Source organism: Furipterus horrens, unplaced genomic scaffold (assembly GCF_987537825.1).
Source record: "Furipterus horrens unplaced genomic scaffold, mFurHor1.1.pri manual_scaffold_9, whole genome shotgun sequence".
NCBI lineage: Eukaryota > Metazoa > Chordata > Mammalia > Chiroptera > Furipteridae > Furipterus > Furipterus horrens.
This window is the reverse complement of record NW_028327179.1, coordinates 24,119,724-24,138,715: the sequence shown is the minus strand read 5'-3', so window position 1 is coordinate 24,138,715 and position 18,992 is coordinate 24,119,724. Positions and strand designations below refer to the sequence as shown.

The 18,992-nt window shown below is 36.3% G+C and overlaps 1 protein-coding gene across 1 annotated transcript in view; it reads right to left on the bottom strand.

Annotated features, from left to right (window-relative positions):
• THSD7A (thrombospondin type 1 domain containing 7A) overlaps nt 1–18,992 on the bottom strand; it is a 268,582-nt gene that overhangs the window by 86,561 nt on the left and 163,029 nt on the right. The window contains exon 8 of the mRNA XM_090286859.1: nt 3,014–3,208. Within this exon, the coding sequence (XP_090142985.1) occupies nt 3,014–3,208 (195 nt within the window). The remainder of the gene's footprint in view (nt 1–3,013; nt 3,209–18,992) is intronic.

Here is an 18,992-nt window from a genome sequence, read left to right as displayed (position 1 = left end):
ACAATGAGCACACACACAATAAGAAGACTGAACAAACTACGTGGAAGGTCAGTAGCCAGCACTCCTCTCGTCTTAGCATACAGTAGGATTATATTTTCCTCCACTCTGCTTAAGGTTAGGTTCAACTTCAAGTCATGATTGTGTGAACTATTCTGACAATGAAATGTTAGTGGAAATGACATAAAGCGTATCTGGATGGAATAATTTGCTTAGTGAAATAAGCCAGGCGGAGAACAACAAATACCATATTAACTCACCTAATACAGGAACCGAATGAACAAAACAAACAAACATGCAAAACAGAACCAGAGGCATGGAAACAAGGAGCAGACTGACAGTGACCAGGGGGGAGGGGGGAGGGGAGATGGGGGAAAGAAGGAAAAAGGGAAGGGTCTAGTTAAGAAACTAGTATAAATGACCCATGGACATGGACAGCAGGGAGGGGATTGACTGTGGGAGAGGGGCAGGAGGAGGGCAGTGCCAGGGAAAGCAACAGAGAGAAAAATTGGGGATAACTATAATAGAACAATAAAAAAATAAATTACCAGTTAGTCTCTCCAACTATGTTCTTCCACTGACAAGGGGATTATGAAGTAGGTCTTCATATGAAGGTGCAATGCTGAGACATTTTATGGCAGAAAGACTTTTTGTAGAGTTACCCAACATTCTAGCAAAATTCCCATAAGAAAGAAATAATTGTTCTTTTAAGTTACGAAACATCTGAGCTGTTACTACAGCAAAACTTAGTCTGTCCTTAATATGAGGTTATAAAATCTTCATAATGTTTAATGATGAATTTCTGACTGAGATAAACAGAAGTATAGGTTGCTACATTTATTTTGTAAATCCAGATAGCTATTTTGCACATTAATTTGTCCAAAAGTTATTTCAACAGAAATCTGTGTAATTTTATGTCTAAAACTCTTTATATGATTTTGCTAATTAATCTCTTCTGTTAGGTTATCACAATAATTTTCTGATACACAGAAAATTACAAACATGAATGACACATACAAAACACTAACTCTTGGGGAATAATATAAGAGAAAGACCTACTTTTGTTTAGAATTATAAAGAATTATCTAAACCCTTTTTTAAAATCTCAGAATTATAAAAAGTCTTATTTTGAGGAAGATAAAATATGTGTAAGTGTTCAGCAAATAATAGGTATTACATAATTTTTGAAGGATAAATCCTTCATTAAATATTTCATATGATTAAACCAATTTTTATAACTGTTATTATGAGAGTCAAATAGCAGTATATTCCCCATAGACACGTTTCTTCTGTGTTTTCCATTTAAAATTATGTTTTGAGTTTATGCCTTTATGATTTACTATATAAACATCTATGATTTTCCAGCACAGCTTATGATGCAGTTACTAGACTTAATTAAAAATTATCAAAGTCTCACCCTCTCAAACTAAGTGGATGATACATATCAAAGAGCAATCATAAATTTCTCCCTTTAAAGCATTTCGTGACCTTTCAGTGTGAAGCATCACGTCTATAGAAATAATGATCGGGTGAATTCTGCAAGCATGGCAAAATCTCTGTCATGTGACTCATGGGGCGAAAAGTCACTCATTACTAGTCACACAGCAAGTGTCTGCAGAGTATAATGGATTTATAGGAAGCAGGGTGACCACAGATCTAATTTTAATGAAGTTCGAGACATAATCTGAGCTGATAGAGTTTGAAGTCTGAATATAATCTATACAAGGTTAGAGTTATTATTTGACAACACAGAGAATATAGTTTTCTAAAAGGTGCCTGTTTTTCTATTAGGTTCCACAGATATACCTTTGTAGCAAATAGTTTAATTTATATTAAGGTGACAGGAAAAAGTTTATGGACACTTTACAAAGAGTTAGAAATTTTTCCATATGTTGACTTTTAAATATATTAATGTTTTCTCACATGTCTTAAGGCCAAGGAAGTTATATTTTTAATAGATATTATTGTACATACACAGATAGCAAGTTTGATCAAATAAGAATACTACAAGGTTGCCATCACTAAAATGTTTCATAAACAAAAAAATAAAATAGGCAACCTGAAAACTCCTCCAAAATTAAGTATTTGGTAGTATATATAGAAAAACACATGTTTACTACAAATAGAAAGCAGCATTTATCATCTGATTGAGAAAAGTCATTCAGTTTGATAATAGTTAAATAACATACACCCATATATTCTCGAGACAGAACATGCCTTAATGGGACGGAAGTTGATTTACTTCTATGTTTTCCTTACTTCTGTGTCATTTTCCAGAATGACAAGATGGAGTAGGACATTGCATCACCAAGCCACACAGAAGCCAAATTAGCATTTGGATATAAGCTCAAGAGATAATTACCAAGAGCCTTGTATTTCCTGACAATAAAGCAAACACAAGCAAGGTATGAATTTAGGACAAACCATGCTTCACGCACCCAAAGGAGGACGTGACTGAAAAGCAACATTATAAACAATGAACACAATCTAAGTAGGAAACTCAGAGCCCCTGGTCAGAAAACTGAATGGTTGAAAACACATGTAATTTTCAGTCAAGCAATAGCAATGCTGGTGTGTATTTTCAAATTAACTTTATTATGGAATATATATGCCTATTTATGAGAATGTAGAGTGTGATTTCAAAAAGAAGCACTGACTGCTGAAATAGAGAAGAAAAACAATGAAACCTGACATCTGGGATTTTGTGATCCATTTTCAGATCTTTTCACAAGTTTAATGCTTTGAACTGGAAAGAATTTGAATTATTAGGTAGCAGAAAAAGCAAAGTGAGTTCACTTTTAAAAGTCTTTCCCCTTTTGTTAAAGATCTGTTTTCAAGATTAATTTTGGGAAACAGAAGCAAGTTGCCCAGTACATTAATACACATAAAACCTCCTTGGATTGCTAGACTTCTGGAAGTTGATTTTCTACAACATCATCTTATCCAGGCAAGACAAAGAAAATGCATGCCAACCTCTGAAAGGAACCTCAGTGCCTTCTGGACCTGGTGACCTTACCTTCCTCACCCACATAAGCCAAAATGGAGCGTGCCCGTATCTGTTTCCCTTCTGTGGTTTTCCCTGAGCAGGTGTGTGAGCAGGAGGACCACGAAGACCACATGCTGAGCACACAGTCCCTCGGGCATGGAGCATCACAGGCGACGGGGATGGGGAAGATGGCATCCCTGCACAGCTGTCTGTCAACTTCTTCTCCTGGGAAAGACATCATCACCAACAATCTATCATTTTTGAATAAATGTAAAATGAGCAATTGAAACCAGATGGGCACCAAGATAAATTAGGTTATATCCCTTTTGTTCTTAGTGAAAAGTAAAGCCAAAAGAGTCACCAGCCAGATGTTAATAGAACACCAGAAAAAAAATATGTATAATAAAAAGCCTCATTTAGGGATGGATATCTATCTATACACGTATCATCTTTTATTATATGAAACTTAGGTGTACAGATTAAGCACATAGTTGCAAGTATTTTTAGGTTGCAGATACTTTCCCAGTAATTTGTATACTTGTAATATTACGCTTATAATCAGTAGCATCAGTAAAATAGGTTTTCTACCTTATTTCATTATTGGAGATGAGCCACCAATTACAAATTATGACTCTATCCATAGCATGTAGCATATGTTTTCTTGACCCAACTCATAGGCATCTCTATTTGCAAACACTCTTGTGTCTCTCAGAGAATTCTCTATTTGCAAACACTCTTGTGTCTCTCAGAGAATTTAATTTTGTACAACTGGCAACCTTTCATTAGTTCATTAGTTGGAAAAAACTAGAAAATGTAAATGATAGGGTAGCATTACAAAATCACTGTTTAAGGTAGTCCCATTGGGAAAGGGGGAGAAAGATGAAAAAGTCAGGGAATAGCAGAAGTGAGATGGTGTCACTTAAGTACTTAAAACTCTTCAGTGGTTTCCTATTGCTCTTAAGACAGAGAGCATATTTTAAAAAAGTTTATAATACCTCAAATGCCCTGGGTCTTGGGTCCCTTTCTATCTTCATCTCACTCTACCTCCTCCCTTGCCCTTGAAGCTCTAGAGATTGGCACTCATTTAGTATTTGTCGAATGAACACAATAAGATATACAAAAGGCCAATGAGGAAGAAAATATTGTTGCTGTTAATAAATGCCAAAGGTAACCCAAAGAATTACAAATAAATAATGAGACTAGAGCATGGAGAAAGTCTGAACTCCATGACTTACCTGGTTGATATAGAATGCTAATGAGGTCAGTGGAACAACGTGAAGTAATACACCAACACACAAATATTAATCTGCTATTTTTGCATAGAATATAATCACAATTCTGGATGAATATATCAGAAATGTGTGCCTCAAGGCAATAGGCATTCAGGTGACAAAGAGTGACTGACTATGCCACTTTTCATCACTATTAGACAAACAAATCAAAGCAGTTTCTCACCAATGGAAGGTCAGGACCCTCAATTTGATGTATAGTCCTTTATTCGTATATTTGAAAAACAAGACAGAAAATCAGAAATCAACTGGAAATGCTCTAACATGTTAATAGCTACTAGTTTTCAGGGCCTTAAAGCATTAGACAAAATCAGAAATCAATTGAAATGCACTTCCATGTTAATAGCCACTAGTTTGCAGGCCTTACATTATTAGGCACACTCATTGGTAAGTAAGATTCACTACATGACAATGGAGTCATAATATCGTTCATTCTTCTTTAGTTGCTCTGATCTGTGGGATCTCTTTTGGTTGTTTTTATTGGTTTTAGGGTTTGGCTTATATTCCAGTAATACAATACAATAGGTTGTGGATTTAAAGGTATATAGGTAGAGCACAGAACTCATAATACAAGACATTTAATACTTTATAGTTGACATAACAATAATAACTATTTTTCCTATTAGGTTTTTTTCTTAGTGCAAGAAGGGGCTTGCATATGTCTTATTTCCTTCACTGCTGTCTTTTATTGTTCCAGCAACTCTCTTTCACTTTCATTTCCATTGTTCGGTGGAAAGTAAGACAAATCTGGGGCTACAGCTTATAGTCAACCAGGAATTACAGTTTTATGTCTTCTCTAATAGTTACTTAACCATTTCTACTAAGAAAAATTTAATTTATTCTGCACCAATTGAGAGTGTTCTACATGTGTGCTATCAGTTAATTTGCATGGCTTAAGTGACATATTTTTATTTCTTGTAGTGTAAACCTAAGGGATGTATAATTTGAATTGTTTTCTTTTTGAGTTTTTTTTTTTCAGTCTGTGTCCCATACCTTATGTTAGTTCTTTTTCACTTACCTTGTTCTGCTTGGCCGGTATACTTTCCTGTAGGCACATTTTTTTCTAGAGTACATCTTAACTCTGTGGAGCTGTTCAGGCTCACCTTGGACTCACCTTCTAAGATTTCCTTATTTTTCAGCCTTTTCTACAGTCCCGCAGCTTTGCCAGGTGTGACCTTGTCCATAATTTCCCCTCTGATTGCTACCACCATTGTCTTCCATCCAAATGATGGCATTTTGATCTAGCCACAATAGCGTTTTTCCTCTTTGCCCACAGACCAATCTCATACTGCCTCAGGGCCTTCACATTCTCTCTTTCCTTTGTATGAAAATTCAGATCTTCACACACAGCAGAGGGCTTCTCAACATTCAGGTTTCAGTTCAATTGTCTCCTTCCTAGAGCAACCTTAACTGACCACACACAATCTCACAGTAAGTCCATTTTATTTTGGTTACAGTTTTAGTCACCACTAGAAACCATCTTAATTAGTTGTTTACATATTTATTGTCTGATAGTACTATTCTTTTAAAAGCCCAATGATGGCATAATCCTTATCTGTCTTGTTCACTATTTTATACTTAGAATCTAAAACAGGGCTTGCACCGTAGTAGACACAAAACCATTGTCTGCCAAGTGAATAAATAAATGAATTCAATTTTAAGCTGCTGTGCCAAGAAACACAATGTTGGGCTGATAGTTCTTAAATTACCAGCAATCAGATACTCTGGGACTTGACTAACATGTAATCAGTGAACAGGAAGCATATGCATCACCTGGAGGTTGCTAGAAATGCAATCTCTCAGATCCCACCAGTCATAACTTGCATTTAAAAACATTCTTAGGCCCCAGCCAGTGTGGTTCAGTTGGTTAGGGAGCGTCCTGCAAACCAAAAGGTCGCCAGTTTGATTCCCAGTCAAGGTACATGCTGTGGTTGCAGGTTCCGTCCTCAGACAGGATGTGTATAGAAGACAACTAATCAATGTTTCTCACTCACATCGATGTTTTTCTCCCTCCCTTCCCCTCTCTCTAAAATTAAAAATAAAATTTAGAAAAATTCTTAGATGATTCATAAGCATACAAAATCTGAGAAACATGGCGTAGGATTTTTTCTTTTCGCCTTTTTTCTCTTGTGCTTTGAATAGAACCAGACTTACCATTGTAAGGCAGCTGTACAAGACAAATTCATCTTGATTTCACACCTAACACTATTTGTTTTTCTGTGGGACTTCCCTTTATACTTCTCTTTGTACAGAGTATACTTGGATGAAAAATTCATTCAATGAATAGTTACTGATTGCCCATCTTTTGTCAGGCACTGTGCTATGAATATTGTATACATCACCTCACCTGATGGTCATGATAACCTTTTTTTGAGGTATAACTGACATGTCCATTAAATTAGCTTCAGCTATACAACAGAATGATTCGATATTTGTATATATTGCAGAATGCAAATAAGTCTAATTAACATCTGCCCCCATACATACTTACAAAATTTTTTCTTATGAGAACTTTTAAGATTTACTCTCTTTGAAACTTTCAAATATGCAGTACAGTATGATTAACTATAGTCACCACGCGGTACATTACACCCTGGTGATATATGTATTTTATAACTGTAAACTTCTACAACCTTCTGACATAGGTGTTCATATTTATCTACTTTTGCTTTAAAGGAAACTGAAGCTCAATAAGTTGAAGTTTACTGTCTCAAATAGCAGAAATTTGACTAAAGAAGCATTGAATTGAATTCTAACCAATTCCCCAATCTACTTTTAATTGGTATGATGGTAGGAAGAACTCAAGATGCCAAGGCTGTTAATAATGGATGAGCCTTTGTTTACAAAGAAGTCAATGGACTGGCACTCTAAGTCACTTCTCAAGGCATATGGATGCATGGTCGCAGCCACACACTGTGTCCATACAAAGGGTCTGCATTGATGACATGTCCAGGGTTACATGTTTTGGATTGCAGCCATTGAACAAATAGCAACAAATCTGAAAATATAGAATCATTAAGATCTTTGTTTTCAATGGATACTTTAATCAACTCAGATAATTAACCACTAACTGGAATTATTAGGGACTATACTATCTGAAGCTAAATCTCCAGCATTCCAGGCATCAGTCATCTGAGAAACATTACAGGGGAAAAGTTGGGTTTATGGCTTTCACAGGAAACTCCATAACATGTCATCTCCAGCTACTTCCTGAGACTCTTACTTCTATCTAATTTTAATATAAAAAGTGACCCTGGAAATAAGGTCTTCACTTATAAAAGCTACAGAAAATAATTTCATCCCTCTATCTCACCTTTAAACTTGTTATGATTGATAAGTACTATTTTAATTTAATAACTGTTTAGCATGACATTATTGCAGAGAATATGTATATGTAGCCATAAAGTAAACACATACATGTCAAATATCAGGTTAATTGATACTCTTTCCATATAGAGAAATAGAAATTTTGTTGCTTAGCACTCTGGACACTCCAGATTTCCGTATCAGCTGCCCCACTAATAGGACATTTTCAGCCGCCATATGTCCGCATTATAGAACCATTTGAAACTTTGATTATCTGTGTGTGTCCCAATAAATCTGGGCAGACACATCCAATTATCATTATAGTGAATGATGTAGTTCTACAGCTCACGCAGGCACAGACTGATGCAACCTATTTGTCTTTTTTTAGTCTTTCTCAGGACAATTTCTTAGCTAGATTCTAAACATGATGTATAAAACACTTAGAATCCTCTTCACACCTGCCTTTGTGCATTAAAGGTACTATATATTTTGCAAAGGACTACTTTGCATTTATGTAACTTGTTTTTTCTTCCATGAAGCTCTAGGCATTTTAATTAAACCTTCAAAATGTATAATTTGCATGAAATATAGAACACATAACTAAAGGAATAAACCATTGTCTACATATTGCAAATTACATCTTACTATCTTACCTTGAAGTGTAAACTAAAGCATATCTGATTTTAACTTATATCTGATTTTAACTTGTTTGTGATATGCTATACAAAAGGTTAAGAAATAAAATAAAAATTCTTTGGGTTTATTTATTTTTATGAACTCAAAATGAGATTTAATGTTTAAGTTACTGTCCCTCCATTTAAACTCTTCACAAATATAATTTTAAGACTGTTTTTAATAATTCATCATTTAATTAACTTAAACATGTATTTTGACATCTTTGAAGTAACCCCCAAATTTCCCCTTGTTGGGCTATTTTCATGAACACTGCCAAACTTTTTCATAAAATCTTCTGAAATATTTCCTTTTTTTCTACTGTGTTTCCTATTATCAGAATAAGAGAACTGAACATCTGCTTGAAGTAATTACACTAAAAATCCATGAACATTTCCATAGAAATAAAGTAAAATGAGAAATGAGATAAGAGGATAGGCTCTTTTTTTAATTGGTAAAACTATATACTGAAAGTTTTTGCATTCATTATGGGGCAGACTAAATACGATATAAAAGATAAACCTTGGTTTATCAAGGTTTTTATTGTTTCCAGGTTTTTATATCTTAGGAGTTTAGTCAAGAATGTAACATTAATACATTAAAATATAATTAATTACATTTTATTGTAAAGCATATACATACTTAGCACTATTCCCTAGATGTCCCTTGCATTATCCTGATTTCTTTTTAATTGTAGAAATGTGCAAATCATTATGGTTGGCTTGTAACAGTCACAATAGTGCTATGTGCACTGCACCTCCAGAAGGCACTTCAAAATCAAAACTCAGCAACATCGTGGAATTGAAATGGGGTGAACAGAAAAGAGTAATAAAAGCAGATAGAAACCAGATACAGAGCCAATATTGTTTTTAAAGCACACTATTCAGAAATCCTCTAGTATTGTAATTTTGGCATCAGATTTATTAATAACTAATATAACTTTTAAAAAATTTAAGATGGGAAAATAATGGAGTCTCATATTTGCCTGGATCTTTCTAGGAAGCATTTTTGTATAACAATCTCACCTGAATTGTAACACTACTGTAAGATAAGTAATGCCTTACTACCATTTAGGGCCCTGGCTGGTTTAGCTCAGTGGATTGAGCGTCGGCCTGCGAGCTAAGTGTCGCTGGTTCGATCTTCCAGTCAGGGCACATCAGAGAAGGAAAACTCTGACTCCAAAAAACCTCCGCTGCCTTGCGGCATACCTCTTCAGGGGAAAGGCTAAGGGAGTAAACCCCGACAGAAAATCCGGAGCCGGAGTCCCTAAGGCGGTTTGACGTTGTAGTCAACACCGGCAACTCCTGCGGCGCACCTGAAGCCAAGCTGTATTGACTCCGTCTTTCCCTTGGACCCTTCAGCTGCGAAGAGAGGGGGGTTCTGCTGCATGGGCAACAGCAGACCCTCCATATCACCCTGCCCAGGCTCTGTAGCTTCAGCGTCATCGCACTTGATTCAACACGGGAGGAGACAGATACCATGTCACTCCCGAGTCGGACTGCACAACCATTTTCGGCGGTGCAGATAGACTCTTAAGAAGCTACACCATCGTCTCTCGAGACGGACGGCTGCCGACGACGACGACTACCATTTACCAGCTAGTGCTCTTGGGCCAATTTGAACTGTTCTAAGGTTTAGTTTCCTAATTTTCAAAATGGAAGTTAATAATATTATTTAGATTATGGTATAGTTATGCATATTAAAGGAGGAAAAAATTTAAGTCAAGTGTCTTGCTCAGTGTCTGGCACATGATTAAAAAATGTTAATTATTTTAACAATACCATGTCTACATTAGTCACCTCTGTTAGTGGAAGAGTTGCCCATCCCTACCATACCACTATGGGAATGGATCTGCTCCATTCTGAACATCACAGTGTTTCAATCAACTTGAACTAGTGTGCTTAATAATTTGTTTACAATTCCACTTATATATGGGCTTGCAGAAAGATATTAGTAAATACCATTGCATTAGACTCACAGTATAAGCTTGATCATTCAGTAGTTTTGTATTTTCCCTTGTATTAAGGTGCAAAGGTTGTGAGGAAATATAGAAATCTGAGAAAACACAATTTTTATTATTATGACTACTAAATCTTATTTTGGAAGTTATTTAGGGTTGTGTTATAAATGTCTCTTGGGCATTAATCAAAAATTTTAATTGAAAATTATACTATAGAATACTTAGTTCACAGTGATAAGGAAAATTACCAAGACAGGTGGCATCTTATAATGCTCTTTTAATTTCCTTTCTCTCTATAAATAATTTACATCAACTTTTAAAAACTAAGGTACCAGTCATATACAATGACTTTCAGTCAGCAAGCCTTTCAGGCATTTCTTAGAAACAGGTAAAATAAGTTTCTTCTGGAAGTGCTGTAATGCGGTTACATTGAGCTATATTACAGTACTACATGAGAGAAATTATGCTACTCAATGAAAGCAATTATATATTAGGGTCATTCTCAAGAGTTATCGCAATAAAATTAACAAAATAGTCACATTTATTATAATCTATTGGCTTATTTAAGTTTAAAAACTTATGTAAATAGAGAGTTCCACATCAAATATGTCAGTAGAATGATCTGTATTCTGTGATGAAATACATCCCCTGTGCTGGTCTCTCCAGCCTCTCAGCCTCTACCTCCTTCACATAAAGGCATCTTGCAGGTTCTAGCCAAGTCAGTCCCTCATGGGTCATTGAAGGACTGTGGATGAGGACTCGTTGGCAGCCGTCCGTCTCGAGAGACGATGGTGTAGCTTCTTAAGAGTCTGTCTGCACCGCCGAGAATGGTTGTGCAGTCCGACTCGGGAGTGACACGGTATCTGTCTCCTCCCGTGTTGAATCGACATCTTGCAATGACGCTGGAGTGTCCTCTCCAGTGAAGCTGAAGCTACAGAGCCTGGGCAGGGTGATATGGAGGGTCTGCTGTTGCCCATGCAGCAGACCCCCCCTCTCTTCGCAGCTGAAGGGTCCAAGGGAAAGACAGAGTCAATACAGCTTGGCTTCAGGTGCGCCGCAGGAGTTGCCGGTGTTGACTACAACGTCAAACCGCCTTAGGGACTCCGGCTCCGGATTTTCTGTCGGGGTTTACTCCCTTAGCCTTTCCCCTGAAGAGGTATGCTGCAAGGCAGCGGAGGTTTTTTGGAGTCAGAGTTTTCCTTCTCTGATGTGCCCTGACTGGAAGATCGAACCAGCGACACTTAGCTCGCAGGCCGACGCTCAATCCACTGAGCCAAACCAGCCAGGGCATGGATGAGGACTGTTGAAGTGATTTTCTCCTTTTTATTTGTTCAGGTCTTGGTTACCTCACATTTCTCTGAGGAAGTCTCACGTTTACAATCTGTCCTGCAAATTATCAACCAGAGTCTGCCAGCCGCACTGCTGTGACTACATTACACCCTCAAATGGTTCCCTGTAGCTCTCCAGAGCATGCATGCACTCATGTCTGTTGCATTTTCAGTCATTCCACCATCTGCCCCCCACCTGAATAGCTTGTCTAGCAAAGTGCATTACCCATGCCCTGGGTACGTCTGCAACAAGACTAGGCTCAGGGAACCTCATTACCTGGAAAAGGATGACTCTTAAGCCTTTATCCACTCTTTATACTGGGTTAAAGTCTATTCTAATTTTCAATTTTCTTGTTTAATACATCTTTACCACCTCTCTTTATGCATTCCTACATTTTGGGATCACTTTCATATCATAGTGATTCTACAGAAAATAATAACAAGATCACAATGTGCAAACAAGTCTACAGAATAATGGAAAGAATATTTTTAAAGACTTTAAATAAACTTATATTGGACTTTGGAATTTTGCCAGAATTAAGAAGATCAAATGTCAGAGATATTATGTTTATCACATAAAAACATTTACAAATAAATAGTGTGAAATTTTGGCCCCCTGATGGAGAATGTGGATTGATGGGATGATTAGAAATGGTACAGTTTATAAAGAGAGACATTTTAAGGCAGTGAAATTTGAACAGAATTTTCAGGAAATGAGAAAGAGAGAGCAGTAAAATATGAAAGCTTGGTGTATGTAGGAAGGCTTTGAAGCAGAAACTATTTCAAAGAATTAATCATCACCACTAAACTTTTCCAAGATCTTCCACTCTGTTCTCTGATGACCCCCATGTAGAAATACTGAAAGTTTGGACTCTAAAGACCAGACTAAGAGCTATAGCTGCATAAGTCACAGTCTGCTCCCTTTAATTTTCATAATTATATTGGAATATCTGCTAGCAAACCATAGGAAATGAATCCAAGAGAAAATGAAGTTTCAATGATGGGGGAAGTATTATTATATTAATTGTTCTGAAAGTTGTTTACTTTCACACCGAAAATCATGATTGTGTTAGAAACTCCCAGCTCATTTCATCAACAGTTAACATAGTAAATTGTTCAGGATTACCTCAGAGTTAACAACAGTCATAAGCGTTTGCAATAAAAATGTATTAAGCTGACTGAGAAAGGGCATCATCAGTTCAGCAACTGAGACAGAAAGTCTCTATTAAAATCAAACAAAACCAAATTATTATTAATAAATAATTGAAGAAAGAAAACCTGAGAATTCTATAGAATATTTATATGTGTACTAATGAGTTAGTTAGTTAGCATGAAATGCGCCAAAATGGAACCCAGGAACCAGTCAACATATGTCAAAATTAAAGGAAAATGTGAACAAGTATCTGGGAAAATTAAAAAAAAATTACTCTAGCTAACAGTTTTCCAAACTTAGTATGTGTGTGCATGTGTGTGTGTGTGTGTGTGTGTGTGTGTGTGTGTTCTAAATATTCCAATCTTCAGTTCCAATCAGAGATTACTCAATTGGATCAACAAAGCAGAATCTTAGAAATGTTCATATAAAAAGAATTCCTAAGGGGTGAAGTCCAAGATTGTTAATGTAGGAAGATTCTGAACTCACTTACTCCCACAAATCTACCAATCTACAGCTACATGGGTAAAAATTCCTTCTAAATGCAACTGAAAACAGCTAAACAGCTGCTTCACAGCAAACAAGAAAAGGGATACACTCAGGTGGGAAGGAGACCAGGATGGGGTCTCGCCAAAAACCCCATGTCTGGAGCAGCAACTCACACTCAAGAGGGATCTCACAAATCTGATTAGTAAATAAGTTAATATACAGAAGTCTAAAAATCACAGGTAAAGGTATAAATATACAGTAAAGGTAGTGGATTGATCAAATATGAAGCTAGTATAAAGGTTAAAAGACAAAAGGTGTAAAAACAACTATAACTATTTAAGGAATACACAAAAATAAATATATCTAAATCTACCTATGATTGCAATTCATGGTTAGAAGACCTAATGCATTTCTTTCACGTTCTTTTTCTATTTAAAAACCTATAACGGTTTCACAACAGTTATTGTATATTGGATAAAGGAAAAGAAAACACTTCTGAGTACATACTATGTGCCAAGCAAACAATTGTGATGGCAAATGAGGAGGTAAACATTTTTAAATCACACGTTACAGCATTCGAAGTGGAAAATCAAAGCTTTTTCTCCCCTGCCCTGAGTCATCAACTACTTAGGGGGAGAGGCAGAATTTCGAGCCAACATTCCTATTCCCAATCGTTTTCTCCATCATAACGTCATAACTTTGAGGAATAAACATCTGACACCTGATAAAAAATGGTAGAATATGTGAGCTTTCTAAAAACTTAAATCTATATAGTAGAGTATTTTTCAAGATGCACTTTTCAGAGTATGATCTACCCTTAGATTTTATAAATTCTATGTAGCATATTGCAACCTGGAAATCATCAATAGTATAACTACCGAATGGGATTACAGTACAAACATAAGTTTTCATGAATAAATGTTTAATATCTTTGGGGGTTAATTCTTTTATGCAGGGTAATTATTTCTGACATTTTAGTAATGCTTTTATGAATAAATTGACCTTTGATGCATTTCTCTTTTCAAGCTTATAACTTGATCATTTGCCAGAAATGGTACATTCAGGATGAGAATTAAAAAACCCAAATAACTCTAGTTTATAAAGCAATACTTTTTCAGATAAAATTCTGACTTATAATTTCACCTTCTGATTTATTTTCAACATCCTGCACGTATATGCTGTTTTACACTGTACTTTCACAATCGGTGCTTCAGAACATATGTAATAACTAGGTAAGTAAGCTTCATGGAGGCATTGGCTCTATATGATTATGAGGATAAATGTCAACAGTACAAAACTATAAGCCAGTAAAGAAAGAAGAGAAATAAATAGCACACACTTGAACTCTTTTTGCTAAAATTCAGCTTGAATACTAAGGAAGCCATGATAACATTCACTTAAAAACTGACAGCAATTTTATCCCCCAATTCTATAGCAGCTGCTAAACCGTATCAATGAAGATAACATAAAATCAATTTGAATACTTTCTATTGTAGAGCTATATCTCCTAGTATTGTGTACCAAGATAATGCTCAAACAGAAGCCATTAAAAAAAATCAAAACCACTATTGAACTAGAGATATCTTAAAAAGAGCTTGGCTTACGTGTACACTCTAAAGATGGAATAGAGGCTATCTATTTGATCAAACCAGGAGAGAAGAGGCAGACAGAATGAGTTCCATAGCTAATGTGCTAAGATTTTTGAAGTCCTTACCCCGAGGGTAGGAATAATAAGCTATTCTGCTAAGACTTGGATGGATTTACAAAGCCAAGGGGGAAATGGATGAAATGGAATACAGAGAATCAAAATAATAAGGGATTTGGGGAGTTAAGATTTTTAGATAAGTTACTAGCAAGTCAATGCAAAGAATAACAATAGAGACCCAAACAGGAGAATCTTGTCAGCTATTCTTCAGTATCATACATTTTTCAAGTGATTAATTCTGCAATGAGTCAGAAGTATAAAGAAACACTATGTTCCTATGTGGATACCACACTTCTGATTTCCAGTCTAAGGGACATGAACATAAAATCACAATTTGGAAGTATTAATTGCTAACATTTATGGGCACTTCTTTGTGCTAGGAACTAAGTGTTTCACAGGCTTTGACTGATAATTCTCCAACAATTCTATGAGGTTGACACAATTATTATACTCTTCTAGAGAAGGAAACTAAGGCATCAAAATCAATTAATATACCTAAGGTTACACTGTGCTAACTCTTTGTGTGAACTAATTTATTTATCCTTTCTTGTGATTCTGCAATCGTCGTCGTCGGCAGCCGTCTGTCTCGAGAGACGATGGTGTAGCTTCTTAGGAGTCTATCTGCACCGCCGAGAATGGCTGTGCAGTCCGACTCGGGAATGACATGGTATCTGTCTCCTCCTGTGTTAAATCGACATCTTGCAATGACGCTGGAGTGTCCTCTCCAGTGAAGCTGAAGCTACAGAGCCTGGGCGGGGTGATATGGAGGGTCTGCTGTTGCCCATGCAGCAGAACCCCCCTCTCTTCGCAGCTGAAGGGTCCAAGGGAAAGACGGAGTCAATACAGCTTGGCTTCAGGTGCGCCGCAGGAGTTGCCGGTGTTGATTACAACGTCAAACCGCCTTAGGGACTCCGGCTCCGGATTTTCTGTCGGGGTTTACTCCCTTAGCCTTTCCCCTGAAGAGGTATGCCGCAAGGCAGCGGAGGTTTTTTGGAGTCAGAGTTTTCCTTCTCTGATGTACCCTGACTGGAAGATAGAACCAGCGACACTTAGCTCGCAGGCCGACGCTCAATCCACTGAGCCAAACCAGCCAGGGACTGATTCTGCAATAGAACACTGTTATGTGCATGTAATCAGAGATGTGTGGAATGAAGAGACATGGGGAGATCTAGGTTAAGAATCACAAAATGAGGCGCAGGGGAACGAATAGACTTGTCCAAGATCACAGCACAAGTTAATGATACAGTTGGGTTTCTAGTATTCATTCAGTGACCACATGGAGTTGAGATTTAGGGATGCAGCACTTGTTACTTTCTCATACATGAGGCCATTGCAGAGACTACAGATAATGGCCTCACAGCATTGTGATCAACTATCTGATGCACCAAGAAAACAAATTAATTACAGTTCTCTCAAGGGCCACATTCCTAGGCTATGAAATCTTGAGAAGCCAGAAACGTTACCTCATTTTTATAAGTGAAAAAACTGTACAGATCAAATATAAAAGCAGCAAATCTCATTCTAATATTCGTGGCGTTATAACACACAATGGAATTTTTCTTGAAAGCAAAAGAAAACAGCCAAAGACATTCAGCCAACTGAGAGCAGAACCAAAGGCAACAACTTGGGAATAGGAAAAATACAATGTTATAGGACTGATAACAATAATTGAACCTACACAAATTAAAAAAAAAAAACCCTGAAGCTAAACAATTTGGAGATTTTATTACAGAAGACAATATAGATACCATGAATCTAGAAATTAAACTATCTGACATAATCAATAAGGTAATTTTAATGGATACATATCTGCTGAGACAGGCAAGGTGTTTTTTGTACATCTTCCAAATTTAAAAGTAATGGTATTGAAAATAATTCATCCCCTTCTATTTCATTGGATGACATTACAAATAAGGTAGTTCCTGAGAAAGCACTTCAAACAAAGCCAACCCCCAATTCAGCATTGTTTCAAAGATAGCATGGAAAACACAGACATTCCTTTTGGTAAACACCTTTGGCAATGCAATACTCAGTCAATAATCTTGAATACTTAATAGCACATACCACTCAGAAAATGTTTTTTAAAGGATAATTGTCCAAGTATACTATTAGCTTAATTGTACATATGAGGCAACCAGTCAGAGACTATAGAGATGCAGGTATGTTCAGAACTCCTGATTGCTAAACTCAGCCAGGGCCATCATGGTCTAATCCATTCAGTGGACAGTTAGATGGATTTAATGGGGGATATCATTGCTTAGGAGAAGTCTTGAATTTAGGAAGCTTTGGAGAATGACAAGATTCAATTATGCTATGAAAGAAGATAAAACTAAATCTCCTCAACACCAGAGGATTAAAATCCCTTGATAAAAGGAAATAATAATTAAAATTCTGTAGCTCATTTCATCAGTTGTCCTAATGCTTCTCTCTAAAAGGTCTTATTAATAAATGAGCCTTAATTCCAGATATCTATTTCTAATATTTGATATAAGACTTGAATTTCTTTTTGCATTTTCAATGCAAATTAGCAATGATTTAAGTATTTAAAAGAATTCAGCCACAACTTATATTTCCAAAAACTAAAAGCACATTGTAAAGAAACTTTTTTTTTTTAATTCAAAAGAGTTGAGAAGAGGAATTGAAGGGGAGAAGGCAAAGTAGTTCTCACAATTGAAATGGGAATAAAAGCTCTGCCACAGATATAATCATTAAAATTAAAAGCAGGTATTCTGAACTCATATATAATACCATTAATTAGATACACTAGAGAATTTATATAATTTTTTTAAAAGGCTTAAATGGACTCAGGGAGAATCATCCTTTCCATTAGAGTGAAAATAGGAAGTCACATAACCTTGTTGTGTTTAGTGAATGAGGCTATGGAAAATTTTACATGGTTGATAGTGAGGTAAGGATTCAAAATAATTAGGAAATGAAGTATGCTCACTTACTGCCATTTGTGAAGTTACTGCATTACTGGGATATGCCGTACAGCTTGAAATTTATATATCTGCAGGGCTCGTTATCTCGATTCTTCTCTTTCTGGTAGTGACTTGGCATGATAAGAATCTGGAATGACGCAGTGGAGAATCTAAGAGTGTTTTACAGAGAGTACCTGTTTTTAAAAGTACTTCTGAAGCAAATTAAATATGCTTTTATGGGGATAATACAGACATAAAGAGGTCCTGGAGGGATGGCACCGTTCCTGACACAGGGCAGAAGCAGAGGTATCAGCACGTAAAAATAATTTAACTTCACCAGAGGACACTATGAAATATAAGTGTTTTGATGTTTTCAATTTTTAAATATTTTTTTTTCTGTTAACTAAACATTTTCTTTGCATAGGGAATGCATTTTACTACAAATTACAAGGACTCTACTCAATTTACGACTATTACTGCATCTGGTTCGTTTGTATCCTGACCCTTTTGTTACTGATTCAGTCACTTTCTAGGTTCCAGCTTCCATTCTTGCTGTCCTCTGCTCAGCAGCCAGAACGATCCTTTGGAAACATAATTCAGATCCCATTGGTCTTCTCCTGAAATCTTCCAATGGTTTCCCATTAACGTGGGGATGTCAGACTCAGTAGCAGTGACTTCTGTTAATCCTTTCCTAGTTTTCCTGGAAGGAGGCATTCATCTAATCCTGTACAGACTACCAGCTGATTCATATTTATATACATTTATAACTGCTATCTTTTGCTTTGAATGACAAAATATGTTGATTTTTTTCAAACACTAGCTATAGAAAAAAGTTTTATATATAAATAATCAAGAATCACATTCGAGAGCTCATTAGAATATATTAAAACACATGCTTTCAACTGAAAGTACAAAGTGTTGCTATGATTTTAGTTTCTTTTCTAACTTGGAACTTTATTTATTGAACTCAGTACCAGCCCTTTTGGCCTCAGAACATCATAATTAGTTCTTGGGTGTGCAACGTTTCAACAATAGTCACAGTTCCAACAAGGTTAGCATCAGACAATCACAGAAGATGATGATGGCAAATTAATACTATTTCTCTGCCTGTTATTTATTTGACACATCTCTGGTTGACCTCTGACAGTTTTTAGCTTGACTTCAAACTATGCACTCCACTCTTAGTTGA